We start from the raw sequence: 22,862 nt of genomic DNA, 5'->3' as shown, positions 1-22,862 counted from the left end.
TTGCCAATGGGTCTTGCTTTAGTTTCAAACCTGTGTTGTACAAACTGCTTGGTCACCGTTGTTCACTGTCCTGCAACTTCCACTGGGCTAGGAACAGCCAAATAGCATAAGTCTTGTGCTTTACAGTGGAGTTGAGACTGAGTACTTCAAACATCAGTCTTGTTTTCTTCAGATAAAACTATCCAGCCTTTTCTCTTTTAAAGGGAGAGCTAACAATTACATCAGATATGGAAGAGCTGGCAAATGCTCTCTTCTATGACAACGTACCCGAATCCTGGACACATTTTGCCTACCCATCTCTTCTTGGCTTAGGAGCCTGGTATGCAGACTTGCTGCTCCGGATTAGGGTGAGCAATTTTTTTTTTTTTTTTTTTTTTTTTTGGAGGGGGGTATAAGTTGCTAGGGAGCAAGTGAATGCCATAGAAGACTAGAAATCACCCCCATCAGAGTAAGGAGTAGTAAACTGTTTTATTTTTCATCATTTAGCTTATGCAGGTTGAAGTACCTGAAATGGCCTGTTACCACAACAATTAAAGCAGTAGTCTGAAAAGAGCAGTTCACCGTTAGAGTAAATCACCGTTTCAAGAAAACATTAGATAACCTAATCACAACTTTAAATGTCTCAGGCAAAAAGACATATAATAAAGCCATGTATTTAAACTGTGGCTTTGTTAAAAAATAAATAGCAGTATGTACAGCAATCCAGATTAACAGTTGAAGTTCCACTGCTGCAGTGGAACCTGACACTCATTACAAACTAGTCTGCCCATCTGGAAGATTTTCCAAAACTTGTATATTAGGCACAGTGAAAGAAGGGCTGTTTGTCGCTTCATATTTCAAAGCCACATTCCATTGCCTGAAGACCACGCTTTCCTCCAAAGTGCTTTGCCATTTTATTTTGCAGGAACTAGAAGTCTGGACAACGGACTTTGTGTTGCCTGCAACAGTGTGGCTAGCAGGATTCTTTAATCCTCAGTCTTTTCTCACTGCTATCATGCAGTCTATGGCTAGAAAAAATGAATGGCCACTGGACAAGATGTGTCTTTCAGTGGAAGTGACCAAGAAAAACCGTGAGGATATGACAGCTCCACCCAGAGAAGGCTCATATGTACATGGACTATTCATGGAAGGTAAAAGGCTGCATCTTTTATGAGACGTTTTAGGAACAGATAAAGTCCAGTTCAGCCTTAAAAATTCTTGCAAATGGAGCAAGCAGTAATATCCACTAACTTATTAAATTATTAAATTGGGATTTAAACAGAATGTGCAAAAACTCCAAGCAGTGAGACCAATTTTCAAACTATTAGACTCTTAATTTATTACTTCTTGTCTTTAGCAAAGCACTGATTTCAGCTTTTCTCCTGTTTCTGAATCGGTTTGTTTTCATGCAAAAACATGTCTGCTTTGGTATCTCCCCTTCCCCTAGTTTCTTCTTTGCCAAACACTACACCAGCTACAATTGAACTGAGAAGTCTGAATCTGACAACATACTGCATATTGCAACAGCAGCTCAGAGTCTATTTCTTCTCTGTAGATGTCTGGATGAGCCTTCATTTAAACTGCTACTGTGTAGCACAAAGACTACTTACTGCCCAGATTCCACTATGGGCACCATTCAGATCCCCCATCAGGTAGAAGCTGCCTTTATTCCATACTAGTGTCAAACACACCACCTGAGGGCAGCACTCATCCACTTTAGAAGCAGAGTTTTACAAACTAGAAAATGTTTTTTTGAAATTCAGACTGCAAAATATGAACCTTAAGGATTGGGTTGTTTGAGGCTACGTGGAACGGTAAACAGATATGCCTTTATTTGATGTGTGAATAAGATAAATCGAGAAACTTAAAACCCAAAATAATCACTGCTAAAAAACCAAGGAGGAACGAGATAGAGCACCAGGAAGGTCCAATTAAAGCAAGTAATAGCAGAGACCACACAGGATAGCTTACTGAAGTTCCCATTGTGGCCAAGTTGTACTTTCAGCTATGCAACTTCCATGCAAATCTGGAGTGGAGGAGGAGCGGGATCATAATTTATTTAGACATCCCACATTTAGTAAGGCAAAATGCATTCATGAGTCACAGTGAGACGATAGCATGTTAGCCCTAAAGAGTACTAAGCCATGGCTACCTAACTTATACACTTCATCCCGGAACTGTACTGCTACAGATCAACTCCTTCCCACCCTTTAGTAGCTACTGAAAACAGCCCTTTCCAAGTGAAAAGAGCCATTGGGTAGCTGGTACACTGACAATTTCATAATATTGCAGGTGCTCGATGGGACATCCCCTCTGGTGTTATCGCAGATGCTCGGTTGAAGGAGTTGACGCCTATGATGCCAGTCATCTTCATCAGAGCCATCCCTGTGGACCGTATGGACACCAAGAACATCTATGAATGTCCTGTCTATAAGACACGGATGCGAGGTCCCACCTATGTCTGGACCTTTAACCTGAAGACAAAAGAAAAGGCAGCTAAGTGGATTCTTGCTGCTGTTGCTCTGCTCTTACAAATCTAGACTTTTTTTTGGCAAGTAAAAGCATTTGGTGTTTTTCACAGTCTTTAAAGTTGTGTTACTTAAGTGAACTTCCTTTGTCCCAGAACTATTTTAGCAAAGTATCAATAAGAACAGCGTTGGAACGGCTGATCAGTTGGGGAGTACTCTTACAGTATATGGAGTTTCTCATGACAGATATTGTTTTCCAATTGGTGGTTTATGATAAAGTGCTGGTTAAGAGCCAGACCACTAAAGGAAGCCAGTATTACATAAATCAGCAGTACCAACTACTAAGGAGATCAGAACTGCTTTGGCCTCCATATGGAAGCCAATGACTCTCCCTTTTGCATAAAATAAATCTCCAAAATCCTCCCATACCATAAAACATTTGAACAATCAGTTCTATAACAGACAACTGCACAAAGCAGTAGCTTCTGCTAACAAAAAAACAAAAACGCAAGCAGAAACAAGTAAAGCTGCTTGCTTCTTTCTAAAGTAGTAACATTTAGAATGAATTACCTCCTGGCCCTACACTTACCTTTAGCCTTTTCAAGTACTAGAAATCCCAATTGCTGGTAATAAAAGATCAAAACATACTACATACACTCCAACAGTAAAAACTCATAGGTAGCCAAAATTTGTGCTCTACCACATTTTTACTTAGCCTCCAAATGCCTTGCTTGCACAGCTCAAGACACACATTATAGTTCGGACTTCCCACTTTCGGCTAGTAGCATATAAAAAGAAAAATCACATTAGCACAGAGAGTCCCTTAACGCCCTCTCCGTAACTGGTGAGAGAGGCTCATAGCACATGTCAGCATGAAGTAGTCAGATATATGACCTCAGAGATGGAGGTCATACTTATGTAAATAAAACCAATGTGTGAACGCTTAGCATCAAGAGAACACACTTTGGTGATAACTGAATGGATCATATGCACAGCACAGACAAAATCTGAGAGTGATTCCATGAAGTTCAGAGGTACTGCAGCTTCTGGGCAGCTGAAGAGCCAGGCAAATCCAGGATGCTATACAAAGCAGAAAAGCAAGAACAACTGCCCTGATTAACCGACGTTTACAAGGTAAAGCAAAGCACTTCTCTAAATACACTATGAGGTATATGAGGATATGAGGCATATCCTTCTTGCGTAGAAAATGCTGTTAAGATTTCCCTTTTATGTCCACCATGCTCACTTCCCATTACATATCAGGTAAAAGACAGCAAACATTTTAAACACTTTCAGTGTTTTCTATCAGTTAGTCAATATAAAATATACACTGACCCTTTCTATAGGATTTTGAAAGGGACATTTCAAAAGTGGAAGTTTTATTCCTATGCATGGGAAATACCCTTATATTTGTTCTCTTTCATTGTCCTTTCCAGAAATGTGTGTAGACTAAGACCAGTATAGACCTCAAACAATGATTCAAGTTAAAGTGACAGGTTCCCCAGTAGAAAAAAAAAGGAAGAGATGCTTGTCTTTTCAACATCTTTTTCCATCATTTATTTTTTCCACATCACAGAAAAGAGCACTGCACTAAAAAAGTGCAGTCATCTCTATATAAATCGCCCCCCCCCGCAAAGTGACAAAAAGAAAAAACCTCACCCAAATCAGCAGCATTTCTTCTTTCAAAAGAAATTCTTAATCAGAGGTGTTACCAGCTTCACCCACAGTTTCACGTAACGATTTGGCTGTTCAAATGTTGATGATGAGACTACACCTGAGCAGAGATAAAGCTGCTCCTGCTCCTATACAGGGTAAGAAATATCATCTCAGTAAATCCTAAGACCTAAATTCACCTTTTTTCTAATATAACTCTTTAAGAAGAGGCAATTCTGAGATAAAACTCACCATGGCTCCTGCCAGAAGGATGCATCATTTCTCCCACAATTCTGAACATAAGAGTCTCATTTCCATGCAGTGCAACTCACAGAGCAACTAAACCACCAAGGCATTAGTTAGTACAGGATCTGTTCTTCAAACTTGCCTACTGCTGCAATCCACCTTTGGATAACTATCACTGTGCTAAGTGAACCCCAAGAATCCAGCAGTTTAAACTCTACAAAGTACAAAGGTGGAAGATCTTACTTTTTTCTGCCCTACAGCTATTACAGAGGTAAACTTCAGATTCGGAAAAATCCTAAATCCCTAGCTGTAATTGCCAGCAAAGGAAACCTTATCTTAATCTCAAGAGACTGGTTTATGCAGCTCTTTCTAGACACAGCTCAAGTGCTGTTTTCAAATGAATATGCAGTCATGATTTCAACTAAATTACCAGAAACACTTAGGCTTCTTCAGTATACACACAATTATTGCTGAAGTAGGAAATGAACCATCATAAAGATAATACATGTTCGCATAGCACGTGAAAGCAGCTGTTTGATTGAAGGTAGAAGTGGTTTTCTTAGCAAATCTAGTCAGGTTTCTAGTAAGACAGGCAAACAAGGACCAGACCATCTACTGTAAGTCTGTTCTTAAAACTTTTCTTCCTTAGTTAAGCTGTCAAAAATAATAGAACATAAGTCCGCACTTTTAAAATTCAGAGTGGAAGAGGAAACCAGGAACCAAGCACTAGAAAGGAACACCAAAAATGTGAACCAAGACCAGAAGGAAGATATTTGTATGTCAAATCAGTCTAATTATAGAAATCCAAAATGTTTCAACAGCTATGATCAACTGCTGCTGTGAAGAATCTGCACCACAGTCATCTGATACAGTGATGGTCTCACTTCCAGAGAGTTATCCGGACTGAAGTTCAGTGATTTTTAACAAAACATTCAGTTCGTTCAGTTAAGCAAAGACACCCAGACCACTAAAAACTTTTCCCAAACCTTATGAACATTTTTAAAAGGAACCAGAATCTTGTAGACAAAATGATTCCATGGCACCGTATAAGTTTAGTATGAAGAAGTGACTTTTGCACATTATCTGAAAAACTGAAAGTTCAGTTATTAGTAAGCAGGCCAAAAGCTTAAAGGCCCCAAAAAGAAATGAAAAATAAAAACTCAGAATATACTCTTACATGTCATGATTGTTTGTAAATTGAGCACTGGAAAAAATAAATATTTAACCTGTTCACATAGCTGAAAATGACATTTCAGCTAGACTGCTGAATGGAGTTCTAATTTGCATTGAGAAGGAAACATACCACTCTGTTAGAGGCTTTATCACCTTGGCATAAAAATAAGCCTTCTAAATGAAGATCACAGAATAGTAAACAGACAGGCAATCTCAAAGTCAGCTTCCAGCAAATGGCAACAGTTTAAAGTCCTTTTGTTTAGATCACTCCAGTACTGTTTGACAAAAATCCTTTGTTATATTTTCATTGATTCTCCTTTTCCATTAGAAACAAGTAAGGGCAAGATATGAATTGAAATATTCAAGCAACTCTTCCAGTAATAGAATTGTTTTTGATAAGATATGGTCTGACTCATCAGTGGAAGAGCTCTGATGCAATAGGGCAATTCCCATTGATCTTGAAGACAACTGAGCCTTCTTATGCCAGGACTCAGTTTAATACAATACATTTTTCAGATTCTTAATCACAGACATAAGCATGAAACCAATTTACTCTGTATCAGAGTACTACATCAGAAATTACTTGGGACAACATCAATTCCAGAAGAAGATTCAGAGTTAAGACTGCTGGAGAACCAGTCAGAATTTAAAGAAGCAGCCGAAGTACTGAACAGTCCAATAATAAAAACTGATAAACTGGAACGCTGTAACATTAAACCACTGAAAAATATGTGTAGTCAGGATTAGCAGCTACAGCCTAGAAATCCTCTTATTGTAGGAACCACACTAAGGTCTTCTGCCCCTTGTTCACTGCCATAGCATACAGGTAAGTCACCAAAAAGCTAACTGATTAGCACCTATGTTCCTACAAAGGATTTCTCAAACACATGAGATGCAAAGTGATCCAGAAGTTTAAGATCAGCAATTCAAAACGCCTAATCTCATTATCCCAGAACTTGGTGCTACCTTCGCAATGCCCAAATACTGGTGATAAGGCTAAGAATGTGCTATGTGATCAGTAAACCAGAGGACAGTCAGCAGATCTTTTCTGAATGCTGTGTCTCTTTCAGCATCCAATGCCTGAGTACTCCCAAGACTTGAGTTCACTGGGGACACATGTTCTTTCCCGTTATGGCCTCCATTTCCCAGAAACAGGCACTTGCAGCAGGCAGCTCATCAATAGTCACTTAACTGACAGCTCCTTGAGACTTCCTATGCTCAAGAAGGTTTTGAATTATTGTAGCTGTAGGTTTTTATTGCAGCTGCATCATCACCATTCCTTATGTGACCAAGCACAACATCCACATTATCCCCATCTTATCAGCCACTTACCTGATGGAGTTGTTGCTGCAAATCTTTATTTTCTGTCACTATTGCAATCTGAGCTTCCAGGTCACGATGAACAGATCGATACCCAAAGTTCGGAGAGCCAATCAGAGTTAGGCAGGGAAGATTGCTTCCTGCCAGGTATAGCCAGAGGCCTGCAGGAAAAATGGAAGAAGAAAGAATATGTGGAGACAAAGGAAATGACTGGGGTAGCCTCAAACAATTGCTTTTAGTTAGCAGAAATGAATTAAACGTGTTAGATTTACAGTAACTGTAAACGGTCATGACACAAAGCAAACTGTGAGCAACACGCTTCCTCGTGAACAGTCTGGCATGCCTTGCAGTATGAACCCTAGGGTACACTTGCACAGCTTGCATTGTCCAAACTTCTGTGCTCTTAACAGGGTGGTGGTAGCATGCTCATCACCGCCCTAGGAGACACTTTAAGCAAGTATACTACACAAAGGTCCCCCAAAATAATTCTGTGAGTCATCATCATCGTGAAGTCAGAGGTCATTTTGCACCAAGACATCTCAGAAACACAAATAAGATGGTTTTGGGGTACTCTGCAGTAAGTCAGGGAAAATCTACACCAAGCAACAGAGCACCACATCAGTCACTTCCAAAACTGGAAGCAATATAGTTGCATGGTGACTAATCCCTTTTCCAAGGCCGCATAAAACAGTGATATGAGGAGGCATCTCCCTGCTCTGACAGGTGAATTAACATGAAATACTAGTAAGAGAAGTACAAATTATTACACCCACTCACTTCCTGTGAAGCCTCCAGAAGATGAATTCAGACTGTTGCTATTCATTAACGTAGCACCACATAGGATGCAAGGCTCCCAACTGCACTCACCAAAGCAATTTAGAAGTCTCAGAAATGCCAGTACAAAGGCAAGAGCATGTGTGATACAACCCAGTACTGTTTTTAAAGCCCATGATGGAAACATCCTATTGCTCACAAGCACATCACTGTAACATGGTAGAAAAGAACAGCTAGGGATGCCATGGGAGAGCCAAAGCTCTAGCTGGGGAGAACCTCAATGACCATTCTCTGCACCAGGAACAGTTTGCTCGATAGTTAACAAGACACAAGCACTTACAACAGTGCTGGGCAGGTCCCTAACGGATGGCTTATTCCTACTGCCAGTCACACAAAGACTACAACAAAGAAAATGCAGATAAAAACCACCTAGTCTCTAAAATAGAAGCAGGTTTCCTAACTCAACCCCAAGGCAGTTCCAAGAATGCCTTGAGTAAGAAGCTGCCGATTCACCGCTTGTTCCTGTAACCTCCTCCCCACCCCCACATCACCACAGAGTCAGCAGCTTCTGGGCCACTTTCAGTTACACCTTCTGGCTCACAACTGGCACTGCCCATAAATTAGTAAAATGAAAGACAGTTCCACAGGCTTATCCCCACCCACAGAAGGGCAGGAATGCCAACACAGGGATCTCCGAGAGCCACAAAAAAAGCCTCTGAATGTTGCAGAGATTCAGCAGTCCCTACCAGCAAATGTGACCAAGTACAACAGCCTGCCTGGTGGCCAAACCCAACAGCAGCTGCTCAAAGTTTGGCCAGAACTCTGCCAGGGCAGCAACAAATATGAGTATGCTTCCTTTCTCTTTCTGCGCAACCAGAGGCACCCCTAAAGTCTTTACTATGCTTTCAGCTTTATGGCCCTCTGGAAGAATTTGCTCAAACAGTGACTCACCTTCCCAGAAAGGTGAAGTGCAGTTTCCTAGTCACCATTCAATAGCAATAATGCAGGTTTATCTCAGAGCAAACAGCCACCTGCCTGGCATTTTGTCACCTGATACTTGCATGGAAGGGTCCCTAATCCTAAAGGATATGCCTATGTCACCCACAACCACCACACCTTGAAACGCAGCAGCAGACAGGTAGATTTGCACTTCTGCAGATGTGCTTCATGATGTTAAGCCTAGGAAAGTCTCTCTCTTCACAAAGGTCTGTATTTCCTATCCACGCTCACCCTATGGCTGTGCAGCATTCTGAATTGGACTGCTGTAATTGCACTGAGCAAGGCTAAGGATAGTCACAACCCTGGTAGGAAGATACTCTGTAGGAAGCTGTGCATGAGATTCTAAAATGTTTTTAAAGAGGAGCTGAAGGGGGTTACGATACAGCAGTCACAGCACGATAGCATTTAGCACTAGTCAGCCAGATCCTTCAGGAGACTAAAGGTGTCTTTTGTCTTAGCCTGAGAAGGAACCAGTATCATACACTATTTGCTGCTAAGGATCTCACATCCTCTTCCAGAAGCCAGACTTCATATACAATTACCCTTCAACTGTCTCCAAGGTTTCCTCCTTTTCCCCCTTCTATCCTACGTTCTGTCTTTCACACACTCAAGACTTCTGTAAAGGAAGTCAGATGAATCAAACATCTGCCAAAGGGAAGAGTATGCCAGAGAAGGGAGCTACAAGTTGATTCCTTCAGCACTCCAAAGAGGAAATGGAAACAGGATAGTGAACATCTAATAATCTGTCCCTCCCACCAAGCACTGGAACTGCTGAACTCCTGGACAGTCTCGTATTCCTCTAAGAGAGATCACCCCATAGTAGGCAGAGCCTAAAGCCTTTCTATCAGAAGGTACAGCCTGCTCAAAAGGGACTGATTACCAGGTGAGCTTAGGTACCTTGGAAAAGGAACCCATGCTTTCCTAGCTCAATACATGCCAAACCACAAATTCCCACTCAGAGTCAGCAGTGCTCAGCAAGAGAAGGAACCTGCAAACCACAGAACACTTGAGCCTGTACTTCCTGGAACACAAATCACATACCACTTCCCAGCCAGGCAGGCTCCTCCTTAAAGGTACCTCTACACTAAGATAAGGATTTTATTGCATTAGAGTTACCAACATCACTGCGGTAGAGGTACAGCACTGGTTAGAAAAGTTCGTAGTTACAGTGTGTAGGCAAACTAGTAACACTTACTTTATTTAGTCAAGGGAAGGCCTGCTCAGCAGCTTTCTCTCCCTATCACCTCTGAACCTTCTTCTGAACAATCCTGCAGGAAGCAGGGTAAATAGAGGCATTCCTACAATCATTAACAGCTAATATCCTTAAACAAACAAACTTAGAAGAACCACAGTCCATGGCCTCTGAAATAGGCCTATGTTGGCTTAGGGGGTGCATCCTTCCACTATTCTAATCAAACACATGCCGCAAACAACAAAAATGTCCCTCAGTACATTGCCAAAGTCAGTTGTAGAAATATGCATGTTAATTAATGCCAGATGGGGTAAGCATACAGCAACAGAGTTGACACATTGTCCTAGGGGACCAGTGAGCCATCACAGGAAGTTACACAGTGGATTGGACTGCTTTCAGCAGTCCAGAGTAACAAAAGATGCTGTGGAACATAGCAAAGAAGCATCTGCTCAGCTCACGCTCACATTCTGTGAAGTGCTCCACTGTTATGGTGGGGACTGTAAGAATCTAAATATTTATAAAGATGTGAGCTCAACCTCGCATGCGTCAGACTTAATTATTTATCTCTTTTTTTTTTAAGTTGGCATCCTAAACTACTCCCATTATTAAAGCCAATGATCAAGTAATCAAATATTTACTATATATATAATAAAGTAGGTTATAAAGCAGGAAGAGCAAAGGTTGAGTTATCTGGAAGGAAAAAGGAGAGCTGTAACAAGCAAATAACCAGTTAGGGGAACAGACCCATGTCTAGGTCAAGGCAGTGCTGAATTTATGGAAGTCAAGCAAGAAAGCCTCTGAGGTCCTCTACAGAAGACAGTTTCCCCTCCAGCTGTCTCCATCTCTCAGAAGGCACATTAGTGCATTTATTCACTATGCTGACCTTTCCTGAATACTGTAAACAGAAGCTGTTATAAATCCCGTAACACCTAGACCATCCACACAAAGGCCTACTGCCAGGCGAACCAGGTGTCCAGGACCACTGGGGTGTCAATACTAGTTACCACACTCAGGTTCTGGCTTCTGTTGCTGATCCTGCACTAGGGTCTCTTCCATATTCTTAGATAGTTGCCACTTCTTGTTGAGTAAACTAGTAAGAGGAATATAGGAAACTGATAAACTGAATCACAACTGCTATTGCTGTCATCAGTCCAACCACATGCCTCTTTTTCTTTCACATCAAGAGGGATTTTTCCAGCATTAAGGAGAGGGATAAAGCAATTTGGTTAAAATACCTTGAATAATACAGTACAAGATGAGGCCATCTCAAGCTAGAAGGGAGCTCACCCTTTGCTAAGATGCTTTCCAAACTGATGTATTTCAGAACTTTGCTGACAGTGTCCTACTGTCACCATAGGGACCAGCCTCGTATAATCCCTGGGATTATATTTGAATCAGGAACCCAGAGGCAAGAGATCGCTTTGCATGGTTGTCCCCTGAGTGATACAAATCTTCCAAATATATGCGGGTAAGGTGCTTTGAATCTTGGGTGAATATTTTGGAGGTTAAATCTAGACTCGGCACCCAGCCTTCCCTTCACTAGTTTCACAACCCAAATACATGTAAACCTCAAATGCTTTCCAAACAAGTTCTCTTGGGAAATGGCCATCTTACCTTTAGCATGGAAAGTCCATCCAGTCCTGGAGTACTCCTGCAGCTGAACTCTCTCCTGCTGGTGAAGGCAGCAGACCTCACTGTAAAATTGATGTTCAATGTAAACATATGCAGCAGGAATGGCACCTGCCACCCCTTTGGCACCAAAAAAACCATTCACCTCTGGTGAGGCCAGAAGAATCCGATACTCAGCCCTAGTGCCTAGAATGAGGTCCACATAAGTGTGTGTCAGGTTGAAGTAGCCAGTGGTAAGATATATCCTGGCACCCCGTTCAGCCTCTGTCAGCAGTGTCTCTGTGACCATCTCATCTATTTGAATCCCAAAGGGTTTCATTTGGATTAAAGGATAAATCCAGGTATCATGTTCTGGTTTTAAATCCCCAGACGCTTCAGAGTCTTGCTGGGATAACAAGTGGCTGTCTTCCTGGCTACTGTGGAAAGTCTTTGCATGGAGAAGTTCTTGACGCGTCCTGGCAGAGTTGATCACTTCCATGACTCTCTGATTTGCTATCTCACAGTAAGCCATCTTGTCTCCTGCAGGAGAATCACAGGAGATTGCTTTTAAAACCTAAAGGTACAGAGGTAAGCATCACCTATCACATAGCAGAAAAACACATTAACAGGACACCGATACCAGAATAAAAGGAGCTAGTACAAAGATCACACTGCTTTCTTTCCTAAATCTCAAAAGCTCACATTTCAAAAGTAAACACAGCTATATGACTGAGGAACATCATTCAACCCTGAGAAGAGTAAGAAACTTGACTAGAAGCAGCTTCAAAAATCCTGAAAAACAGAAAGACCCAGACCAAGGTGAAACAGCAACTCTTGAAAACTCCACACTCCATATTTCAAGAATGAACTGGAAGGCACAAAATAAACTACTGCCCTCAGTGTAAGCTTACATCACACAGCAGTGCACAAGGCCACGACAAAAACCTATTATGATGCAATCAAGTTGACAGATAGATCCCCTTCTCTGCCCCACTTCAACACCCGTGCTCAGTCGTCCTAATTCAATATTCATTTGAATTCCCAGAACAGACTCAACTACAAAGTAATAATTACCAAAAATAGCAGTATATTCATAAAACTTTCAGAACAGGTACACATAGAACATCTAGAATTATAGACCTCAATAACTGAAAAATAAATAAGAACCTTGCAAGGTATGTAAGTTCTCATTTAATGTTATAAGTAACAGAAATAATAAGCAGCAATGAGATGGTTTTGGAGGAACTTCTACACTTTGCATTTTCCACCAGATTAGCTGGTGCCAGCCACTGTGCTAGGAAGACTCTGGACAGACTCAGTGTTAAAACTCAAGTAAACTTGTTTTTAATAGTGGATTGCACAGAAATGAGTCTCACCACAGTCAGTAAACAACCATCAAGCACTTCAGCAGTTTAAAATGGAGGGAGTTCATGTTATCCTTAAGAACACCTCTGCTGTTATTTCCCTACTCCTCTGGATTGTATCATCTGACCAGATAAGGAGACTCCCTCCCACCTTGGTATGGATGCACCATCCCCTCCATCATCTGAACTGTATCATCCTCCTGTAATTGCAGAGACACATCTCCGATAGCATCCACTAGTTCTGTGAAGAAGTCTGCAATCTCAGGAGAGTCCTGCAGGAGAACATAGCGATCCTGACGATTGGTGAAGTACAAATCACTCAGGTTTGCACTAGGAGAGAGAAAAAAAAAGAGTTGAGTTCCAGAACAGAGCACAGGCATATGATCCTGAGAGCCCCAACCTATTTTACAGGTATCATTCCTCACACAAGGCTGAAGTACAAACTGGCCATTTCCTTTTGAATACGGACACCAGAACACTTACCAGAATCACCGATAGGATCACTATGGTAAGACCAGATGCAAACAATGAAGACCAGACAACATCAGTGGCACACGTATCTTGCATCAAAATCTCAGCTAAATGAATCACAGAAAAGCCTAAATAGGCAAGACTTACCCACTTAGGATCACATTATCATCAAACAGATAGACCTTGATGTGCTGAAGCCCAATAGTCTCATTAAAACGTTCTGGAATCAGAAGCCTGAGTAGTCCACGCAAGTTTGGAGTGTGGAAGAGGGATACACGGACTTGCTTGGGGAATCGCTGCAGTAATGGAATTAGCATTGTTCGAGAATTCTTCCTGCCTGGGAGACAGAGCAGGGTTTAATACATAGAATCACACTGGACACAGGATACGTTATGACATGGAAAAATAGCTCCTCAGCTAGAGGCTGGTTTCAGAATCACCTCCTGCTTCATTTGCTGGTGCTTAAGGCTTTCTTTTTTAAAAAAAAAAAAAAAGGTTGCTTTCATTTGCTCTTACGTCACTATTAAAATCTACATCCAGAACCCCAAGTTCATTGATGAATGAATGAGCTTTGGAAATGATTACTAGGCAGGACTGACACCATACAAGCTTCTTAAGCAGGTCACACACAGTACTAGTAACATATGCTCCAAAGAGTCACCACAAAAGTTTCAGGTTAAGTGTACTGCTACCTCTACCAGTTCCCACTTTGCTTAAAAAAGTAAAAGTGCATGATCAATAAGGACAAACGCACTGGCAAGAGAACTAAGCAAGCAAGAAAGCCCAAGTGAAACAGCAGAGTTGGCCCCCAGAGTTGGGTTGGATCTTCTGGCTCCAATCACCTATTTTCTGAAGAAACGATGCTCAGCTTGGAGATTTTGGTGGGGAATATGTAATCACTGGAATTAAAAGGGATACGTTTTGAAATGAATGTGATTTAAACCTGCAGATCTAATCAGACAAGATGGCCTCTCTCTGAAAAAGCAATATATCCAGCCTGACCATCAAAATAAGCCTTTGAAGTAAGCAAAAATACTCCTAGTATCTACCTCGAGACCCTCTGGTGAAGTCAAGAAGAATGGAAACTCTGAGGTCAGAAGATCCTTTTGCTTGCAGTGATTTTTCCAGTGCTTCCTCTAAGCAATCCACCTGCAAAGAGATTGTACCACTCATTACAGAAAAAGCAAATCAAGTCTTAGAGAGTGTTCAGAAGCAGGAGGCCAGTGGCCATGAAAGTTTCCATATCCTAGTATAAATCTTTCTTAGTTAAACCAAAAGGTGCTGGTTTAGGCTTTGCATCTTTCAGACTGGTACGCTATTCTACCAGTTTAAAGCAACGTATAAAAGGGCATTGATTTTATACATGCACATAGCAATCTTCAAGCGTCTGAATAGAAAATAATTTTAGTAGAAAAAAAATCCCAGCTCATCCCAAAATCACGCAATTCCATTACCAAACAAAAACCTTGAGAAGAGTTCACAAATGATGCACAGGTAGTTTTATTCCTTAACTGTAAAACTGTTTGTGATATGCAAATTTAAATCTTGTATACGTGCTCAGGCAAAGCTAGGCACAAAATATTATGCAGAATTCTGTCCACCTTTACCCTGCTGTGGAATTTGCATTCTAACGTAAGAATTTGGCCAAGGTCAGACTTATGCTTTTGTTTCTAGAGGGAAAGACAGGAAACAAAAAAGGTAAACAATACGAAGCAAAACTGACCTCTGTCTTAAATGCAAAGAGCTAGTATTGCATCTGTATACAGTATTTGCAGGACAAACATCACTGCATACTACAACTTTAATCACGTTCAAGAAAAATTCCAAGATAAAATAAAATTATCAGTGTTCTCACAGTTCTGCAAAAACTCTTTGAATACTATGTCAGCAACTTCTAACAGTCTGGAGGATCCAGGTTCACTATCCTGTGCAATTTTTTTAGTAGTTCCACAGTTTCGTACTAAGCTTATAATTAAAATTCTGTATGCCTCCCTTTCAAATTCCTCCCCCTACTTCACGCCAAGCCCCAAGTACAAGTGCACAAATGCAGCCAGGAACCATGAAAATAACTCCCAAGGAGAGAAGAAAATCAAATCAAGTGAATCCATATATGAAAGTGTTAACGACATTACAAGCTCACAAATTGCACCTCACATTCACCTCTTGTACCTGCATGAACAGAATGTTTTTTTGCAAAGGTAGGTATTTTCTGTATTCACTTTCTTCCCCTCCCAAACCCCTTCTACACTTACCAGCTCCTGTTCAAGGAGCCCTGTTCCCAGGTATAGTGAGGCCATCACCACTCGCTGTTTTGCTGTTTTTATCTGCATCTGAAAGCAGCAGAAAGTAAATTCAGGTTCAGCCTTGGTCTCTGCAACCACTAGAAGCTAGAAAACCTTGCAGGTTCCCCTCAAGAGAATCACTTCAGCCAAATCAGAACACTATCTCCCTTGCCTTGAGCCTTATTTGGTTCATAAGAGTACAAGACAAGAGATTTATGCTTCTGTGCACCCAGGACTCATACAGACCCATTCAGAGGGAAGACCAAGGGAGGTGTCAGATACAGATATTTGCTTCTTCCCTTATTCTGTCTGCAGGTAAAAGGAGACCTTCATTAACAGAATTCTCTCCTCTTTTCGCCTTTGCTCAGCACAGATGCCAGAGAGAGTGGTAGCTAGTATTAACTTCTGCTGCCCTCATGGCCCATCCAAGTCTTGTTCTCTATCAGCTTACTGTAGCAATCTAAGATATTTCAGAAGTACTTCAACTTACTTCAAATATATATAATGTAAAGATTCAAGCAACTGAGCTAAAAAAAAAATCACACCTTTCTCCTGCTACATACCTAAGAGATGCAATATTACAGAATTCTAGAAGTAACAATCTAGAAGACCGTATGGACAGGCTGAGGGAGCTGTGTTTGGTTAGTCTATCACACAGGCTGCTGAGAAGTGATCTGATAAAAGCCTACAACTACTGAAAGAGTAGTTACAGAGACAACAGAGCCAAACTCTTCTTGGTAGTTACAGCTGAGCAGCAGCCACAAACTGTGCTTTGGAAAATTCTGGTTGGACATCAGAAAGAATTTTTAAACTAATAAGGTGGTACAGCACTGGAACAGGTTGCCCAGAGAGGTAGAATACCCATTCTTAGATGTTTTCAAGACTCAGCTAGGCAAAGCCTGGATGACGTAATCTGTTGCTGACAACAAACCTGCTTGAAGCAAAAGGTTGGACTAGTGACCTCCAGGTGTCCGTTCCTACCAACTCGTCTATGATTCCTCATAGCCACTGCAATCACCAACCTCTAGAAAGCATTAATGCTGGAAACACACAACTCACCCTCAAGAGTTCGTAGAATTCAGCTGGGGATGAAAGAACCTTCACATGAGAGCTGGAGATCCCAAATTCTGGAACCAGATTCCTGATCCACTGGAACCTGTGCGCTCCTTCTGGACAAAGGGAGCAAGGGGGGGCTGTGATCACAGGAACAGGAGGGGTGAGCAATGGGGCTAGAAGCAGCCATGATGATCTGTGAAAAGAAAGATTGAGGAATGGTATGTGATGGAGCCTTAGCTTCCCACAAACTCCGAGTACATAAGAAAACAGCTCCAACTAGGGCTGATGCACTGAAAGGATCTGCAACGGCAAGAATGCCTTTCTCTTTCAATAATCCCTGCAGAATCTCCAAAGTCAAACCTAGAAAGAGCAAACTACAAACAAAAGGTAGGAGAACCAATCTTACATCAGTAGCTCCTTTCCCTATAGGTTGGGGGTAGGGAGGAGGGAGAAGTGGCACAGATGATTCTTTCAACAGAACCGGAGAACAGGAGAGGAAACAAACTAGAAGTTGAAGAAACAGAGAATGTTAACTCTTCCAAACAACCACAAATCAGATGTTTGATGATGTTGCTGTTGTATCAGCTATTCCTGTGACCGACTGCTTCCTAATTCTGTCTTTATTGCACGTGCACCAGCTTTGCCATGGCCAACAGCCACTTTCATTTCTAATTTAGCCTCCAGCTGGGCTAAAAGATAGTTATTTGTATTTCAAGTAAAGATATTTAAAAACTCCAAAAGTGCATTAATGAAACAACAACAAAAAACACAACCTTTAAAACTTATCCAGACAAAAATCTAGAATGTAAAAAGTGCCTGAATCCAAGTCCTTGCAAAAGCAATTAAGTCATTATACCACAGGATAAAGTACATTTCAACAGGTATAAGAGCCAAGAGTCAAGATTGAGAAATATCAGATACTGCTCTACGCCGATGCCATTCTCATTTCTGCACAAGTACTAAAAGAAGGTCAAGATTTCTCTCACAAACTACTAAGTAAGTGTAACAGCCGGAAGCTCATTCTTTAAAAGGAAATTTCAGAACAAATGTAACTGCTTTGAAGTCATTTAGAGAAGAAAGCAACTTACTGCTAAGAGTCATGCTTAGGGGGAAGACAAGAAGCAAATGGCATCCTTTCTTCTCCGGAAGCTTAGCATGCATGCAAAACCATCAAGTCATGCAATAACCATTGGCAGAAGTTTATTCACATGACAAAACCACATTTCAGAACAATTAGCAGCAGCAAGTCCCATGAGGTCCAGGAATCAAAGAGCAAGTGACTAAACTATATTCCCAAACCTGAGGGAAAAAAACATTCTAGTCAGCAAATCCTACTCACAGGAGTTGAACTTCTATCAAGACAGAACCTAGGTAGCTGGTCTCATCCCTGAGGAATGCCAGGTCCCGCAGGCCAAAAAACAACCATGTTGTGATCCATACTGATGTATTCTGCCATGACTACATACCGAGAAGAAACTTGATTATGACCTTTACCAGAATTTGTTATGAGGAACTTTAAGTTTTACCACAATCCAAAGCCCAAATGACCACAGATTCCAGGAAGATGATTTCACTCATTTGCTTCATGATAAAACATTGGATCTTCACAAGGTTTCTGAATACCCTTACGCAGAAGCCAGACAGTTTGCAGTTGCATTTCCTGGAAAATCCACTAGTTTGTCACGGCCTATTCATCGCAACAAAAAAACTGAGTCAGTTTGTGCAAGAATTCCTAGGATGGGGTTTTTCAACAGATCATGTGGACTAGGCTCTAACTTGACAACCAAAAGCTATGTAGCTTACAAATACAGGTTGTTAAAAACAAGGGAAATATTCCATCAATGACACTAAAATAAATTAAATAAATGTACTTCTCTAAGCATTTTTTCAAAAGTCACCTAAAAGAAATATTTTTTGACCTCATTCACATGCGTCTTGTCAGAACCAAGCAAGACCTTCACACTTCTTTGCTGAATTTCTGTCTTAAGACACAAGTCACATATTGGGAGCAGAGACCCATCATTACATAAAATGGTTATTATCATTCAAGTAAGCACAGCAGACAAAGAACAAGGAAGACTGAGCTACATGAATTCAGACTGTCATTAAAAACATCTTCTTTAAAAAAACTACATGGCTTTCAGTGCAATTACAAAGCCAGGACTATAACAAAGCCAGATTATAAACTACGTTCTCTGGAATTATTCTCACCAAGATAATGATAGCAAGTTTTATGCATTATGTGACAATAATTAAACGAGAGGATAAATATTTTCCTTATTAGTCCATTGGTCAAACCTGGTTGATTATATTTCTGGAAGCCAATACAGTGGCCTAGAATCCACTTTCCAAAAACATTTTTAAGATTCCAAGAAGCCCTTTTCTGGTGAAGAGTATGAAAGCAGTAGGTTAAACTGCATCCTCACTCTACACGACTTAACGTTAGGTTTATGGATCAACACACTCCTCAGGGAGCCCTTTCCCAGTGCTGCCAAAGGAGCAAACTTGATCTGTGTTACATGCATAGAATATGAACGCTAACCAAACAATGCTGGTATTACTGGGCACTAGTAACACCTTCTGGATTTTTTACTGCCTCCAAGATTTACAGTATAGCTACGCTCTTTCATCTTTTAATCCAATACTGAAATTTTAAAACTTACTAAGCATGGAATGCCTCATAATTTTATAATTTTCAAATATATCAACATTTTGCACTAGCCAACAGTAAAGACGGCACAGTGAGAGTCTTCTGAAGTAGCAACTTCTACCCACAGGTGACTGAAAACAGCTTAAGTGATTACCTAGGTATAATGCATATTCTGCAGTAATCGGAAACCAAGTAACATTATGAAGAAATTATCAAAATTCCACACTTCAGCAAACCAGCTTTCAGAGAACCAGAAAGTGGCAGTGCAGGGGAAACCCTTCCCACATATTCCACATCACTGAGTTAACCTGAAAGAGAAAACAGAACCAAGAGGAACCACCTCAAATCTTTTCTGCATAAAAATCTGAGCCTAAATATAAATAGGGGATTTTTTCTGTTGTTGTTCTATTTTTAAGAATTGTGGGTTTGGTACACACACTCATGAGGGAGCTGAAACACTCCACTTCACCGTAAAACCTCATCTGCAGCAAGAGAGGTGAAGTGAAACTGCAGCATCCAGCTCTGTCCTTTCACCCACGCATTGGTCACCACACAGGGGGATCTACAAACTGCTTGTCTTTGAATTCAGTTTATTCTTTCCAGGGCTCAGTCTAGTAATTCATCTTTGGCAAAGAACAGCAATGAACCAACAGAGAAGTTTGAAGACAACTTTCTTGAAGTACCAAGAATATATAGCAGAACACTAGGTAACAAAAAACCATAGAACAGCTAGCAAGACCATGGCACATCAGCTATCCACAGGAAAAAGGACAGTAAAGACATGCCAGAATATTACGTACGCCACCATTACAAAACTAAAATCAACTCATGTAGATGCTTGTATTAGCCACTGCACTATCTAAAACAAAACATAGAACCCCTCCGGTGCTCTCTTATTAAGAAGAATAAAAACATCAGTGACGCCCAAAGACTGGAAGACCTTTTTCTATTTCAACTTCTTCAAAGCATTTTGTTTAATCACTTCTGATTCCAACACATGCTTCTACAGATATATGTGAAACCCCCCCCCCATTTTTAATGGTTTGTTTTTTGCATGGATTGTATTCCTGACTGCAGCCCCTGAAAAGCAGTTGCATCAGCAAAACTGAAGGAACAGAGCAGTAGCAAAAATAAGTAGAGGGGAGATGCTGCTTAAGGAAGAGCGGTTGTGGAAAGACTGACTAGAGGAACCACAGTCTGAGGTTGCGGCTGTACATTCCCTCTAACATAGCATAAAACCAGTATGGTACCAAAAAGGGCAAATCTACCTCCCCCAAGCTAACTGCTCCCTCCCCTTCCCTGGGGATCGCTCCCCCCACACACCCTAGAAGAAGAGGGTGGGAGGAAAAGGCGAGTTTGGACAGTTTTCAGACAAGTCAGTTTCTGGATTCTGATTACTGCACAGCTGTCCAAAGGAGATGCTGGGAACAAGGTGCAGGAAGGAGAACGGAGGACTGTTCCTTCCCAGGGCAGCCCACTCACGTTCATTTAAAATGATAGTGAAACACACCCTCTGCATGCAGCTTGATAGCTTAGTAACTCCAGTGCGACTGCAACTGCTCCTGAAAAGTGTGGCCCTCCTCTTCATTCATCCGTCTTGAGTAAGATCCAGCCATAGCACAGGCACAGACCAAAGCCTGTTCTCATTTGTTCTTTGATGGAGAGCAGCGGGATCTCATCTTTCACGGACAACCCACAATCCCAACAGGTCAGGCAGAACATGGAAACCCTGGTCAGTCCTGGCCAGAGACTGATCGTTACACGTGCTAACTGAGGTGGGAAGTTCACCTTATAAAATAATTAATATAGTTTAGTATGAGAAAGACAACAGAAATAAAATAAAGCAAAAGCAAGAAGAAAAGGACACCCCCTTGCCCGAGGGCCGAGCGGGCAGCTAAAACCCACTGCTGGCCTGAGCTAAGGACCGCGACAGTCCCCTCACCCGCCGCGTCGCCGCGGAAGGAGGCGAGGGGACCAGCACCTGCGGAACCGCCCGGCTGCAAACGGGCCGAGGGCCCCTTCCCACGTCTCCGAGACGCTTTAACAAGCGGGAAAGAAGAGGCGGGCGCAGGCGCCGGAGGAGCCGCGAAGCCGCCCCCGCGGCGGCCCCCGCGCGGCCCTTACCTGCGCGAGCGGCGGTCGCGGCCGCGGGACAGGCGGTCCGAGAGGCGGCCGAGCAGCGCGGCCAGGCCGAGCCGCCCCCGCGGCACCAGGGCCGCCAGCCGCCGCCACAGCGCCGCGCCCCCCGCCGCCGCCGCCATCAGCCCCGCGCGCCTTCCGCTTCCGCCCGCTGCCATGGCGACGCGCCCCCGCCCGCTTCCGCTTCCGCCCCCGCCCCCGCCCCGCGCCCGGGCGCCCGGGCCCCGCCGCCCCCCACCCCCCCCGCGCTGTCGGCGGCCGCGAGCCCCATGGCCGCCCCCCGCGCTGCATCCGCCGGGACCCCCCGGACCCTCCCGGGACCCCCGGCCCGCAGAGCCCCGCCGGCCCCCGGGACCCTCCCGGGACCCCCGGCCCGCAGAGCCCCGCCGCCCCCCCCGGACCCTCCGGGACCCCCCAGCCCCTCCCGGGACCCCCGGCCCGCAGAGCCCCGCCGCCCCCCGCGCTGCATCCGCCGGGACCCCCCGGACCCTCCCGGGACCCCCGGCCCGCAGAGCCCCGCCGGCCCCCGGGACCCTCCCGGGACCCCCCGGCCCGCAGAGCCCCGCCGCCCCCCGCGCTGCATCCGCCGGGACCCCCCGGACCCTCCCGGGACCCCCGGCCCGCAGAGCCCCGCCGCCCCCCGCGCTGCATCCGCCGGGACCCCCCGGACCCTCCCGAGACCCCCGGCCCGCAGAGCCCCGCCGCCCCCCCGGACCCTCCGGGACCCCCCAGCCCCTCCTGGGACCCCCGGCCCGCAGAGCCCCGCCGCCCCCCCCGGACCCTCCGGGACCCCCCAGCCCCTCCCGGGACCCCCGGCCCGCAGAGCCCCGCCGGCCCCCGGGACCCTCCTGGGACCCCCCGGCCCGCAGAGCCCCGCCGCCCCCCGCGCTGCATCCGCCGGGACCCCCCAGCCCCTCCCGGGACCCCCGGCCCGCAGAGCCCCGCCGCCCCCCCCCGGACCCTCCGGGACCCCCCAGCCCCTCCCGGGACCCCCGGCCCGCAGAGCCCCGCCGCCCCCCCCGGACCCTCCGGGACCCCCCAGCCCCTCCCGGGACCCCCGGCCCGCAGAGCCCCGCGGGTCCCCGGGACCCTCCGGGACCCCCCAGCCCCTCCCGGGACCCCCAGCCTGCAGAGCCCCGCTGTGCCCTGGGACCTTCCTGGGCCCCCCGGCCCACAGAGCCCTGCCAGCCCCCCGGGACTCTCCCAGGACCCCCGGCCCACAGAGCCCCGCCCCCCCCGGGACCCCCCGCCCCCCCCCCGGGCCCCGGGGCCGGCTTCCTCGGCCTGGCGGCTGCCCCGGCACACGCCGCCCCGCGCACCGCCGCGCTCCTGCCGCCGGCAGAGCTCCAGAGCTCGTTTGCATTGCAGAGCAGCCGGTGCACCGCAGCCTCACTTCCCAGAACTGCTCTTCTGGTGTTTATTCCTGACTGGCAGCGGCGGCTCCTCCAGGGCAAATTAAACTATTTAAAATAAAATCCTCTGACAAAG

At 44.3% G+C, this 22,862-nt stretch overlaps 2 protein-coding genes across 2 annotated transcripts in view; one reads left to right on the top strand and one right to left on the bottom strand.

The window, feature by feature from the left end:
* Positions 1-2,530, top strand: part of DNAH17 (dynein axonemal heavy chain 17) — a 37,183-nt gene extending 34,653 nt beyond the window's left edge. Inside the window, exons 78-80 of the mRNA XM_062591693.1 lie at positions 204-347; positions 905-1,130; positions 2,272-2,530. Coding sequence (XP_062447677.1) covers positions 204-347; positions 905-1,130; positions 2,272-2,519 — 618 coding nt within the window. The 3' untranslated portion in view covers positions 2,520-2,530. The remainder of the gene's footprint in view (positions 1-203; positions 348-904; positions 1,131-2,271) is intronic.
* PGS1 (phosphatidylglycerophosphate synthase 1) lies at positions 355-21,496 on the bottom strand. Its single transcript, XM_062591694.1, has 10 exons — positions 21,360-21,496; positions 16,589-16,778; positions 15,500-15,577; positions 14,297-14,396; positions 13,395-13,584; positions 12,928-13,106; positions 11,419-11,952; positions 6,852-7,000; positions 4,107-4,249; positions 355-2,453 (listed from the first exon to the last, which is right to left on the bottom strand). Exons 1-9 carry the CDS (start codon positions 21,494-21,496, stop codon positions 4,130-4,132), a joined length of 1,677 nt encoding a protein of 558 aa, XP_062447678.1. The 3' UTR covers positions 355-2,453; positions 4,107-4,129.
* Between the last annotated feature and the right edge of the window lie 1,366 nt (positions 21,497-22,862).

Source organism: Rhea pennata, chromosome 19 (genome assembly GCF_028389875.1).
Source record: "Rhea pennata isolate bPtePen1 chromosome 19, bPtePen1.pri, whole genome shotgun sequence".
Taxonomy (NCBI): Eukaryota; Metazoa; Chordata; class Aves; order Rheiformes; family Rheidae; genus Rhea; species Rhea pennata.
This window is presented reverse-complemented; position numbering and strand designations above follow the sequence as displayed.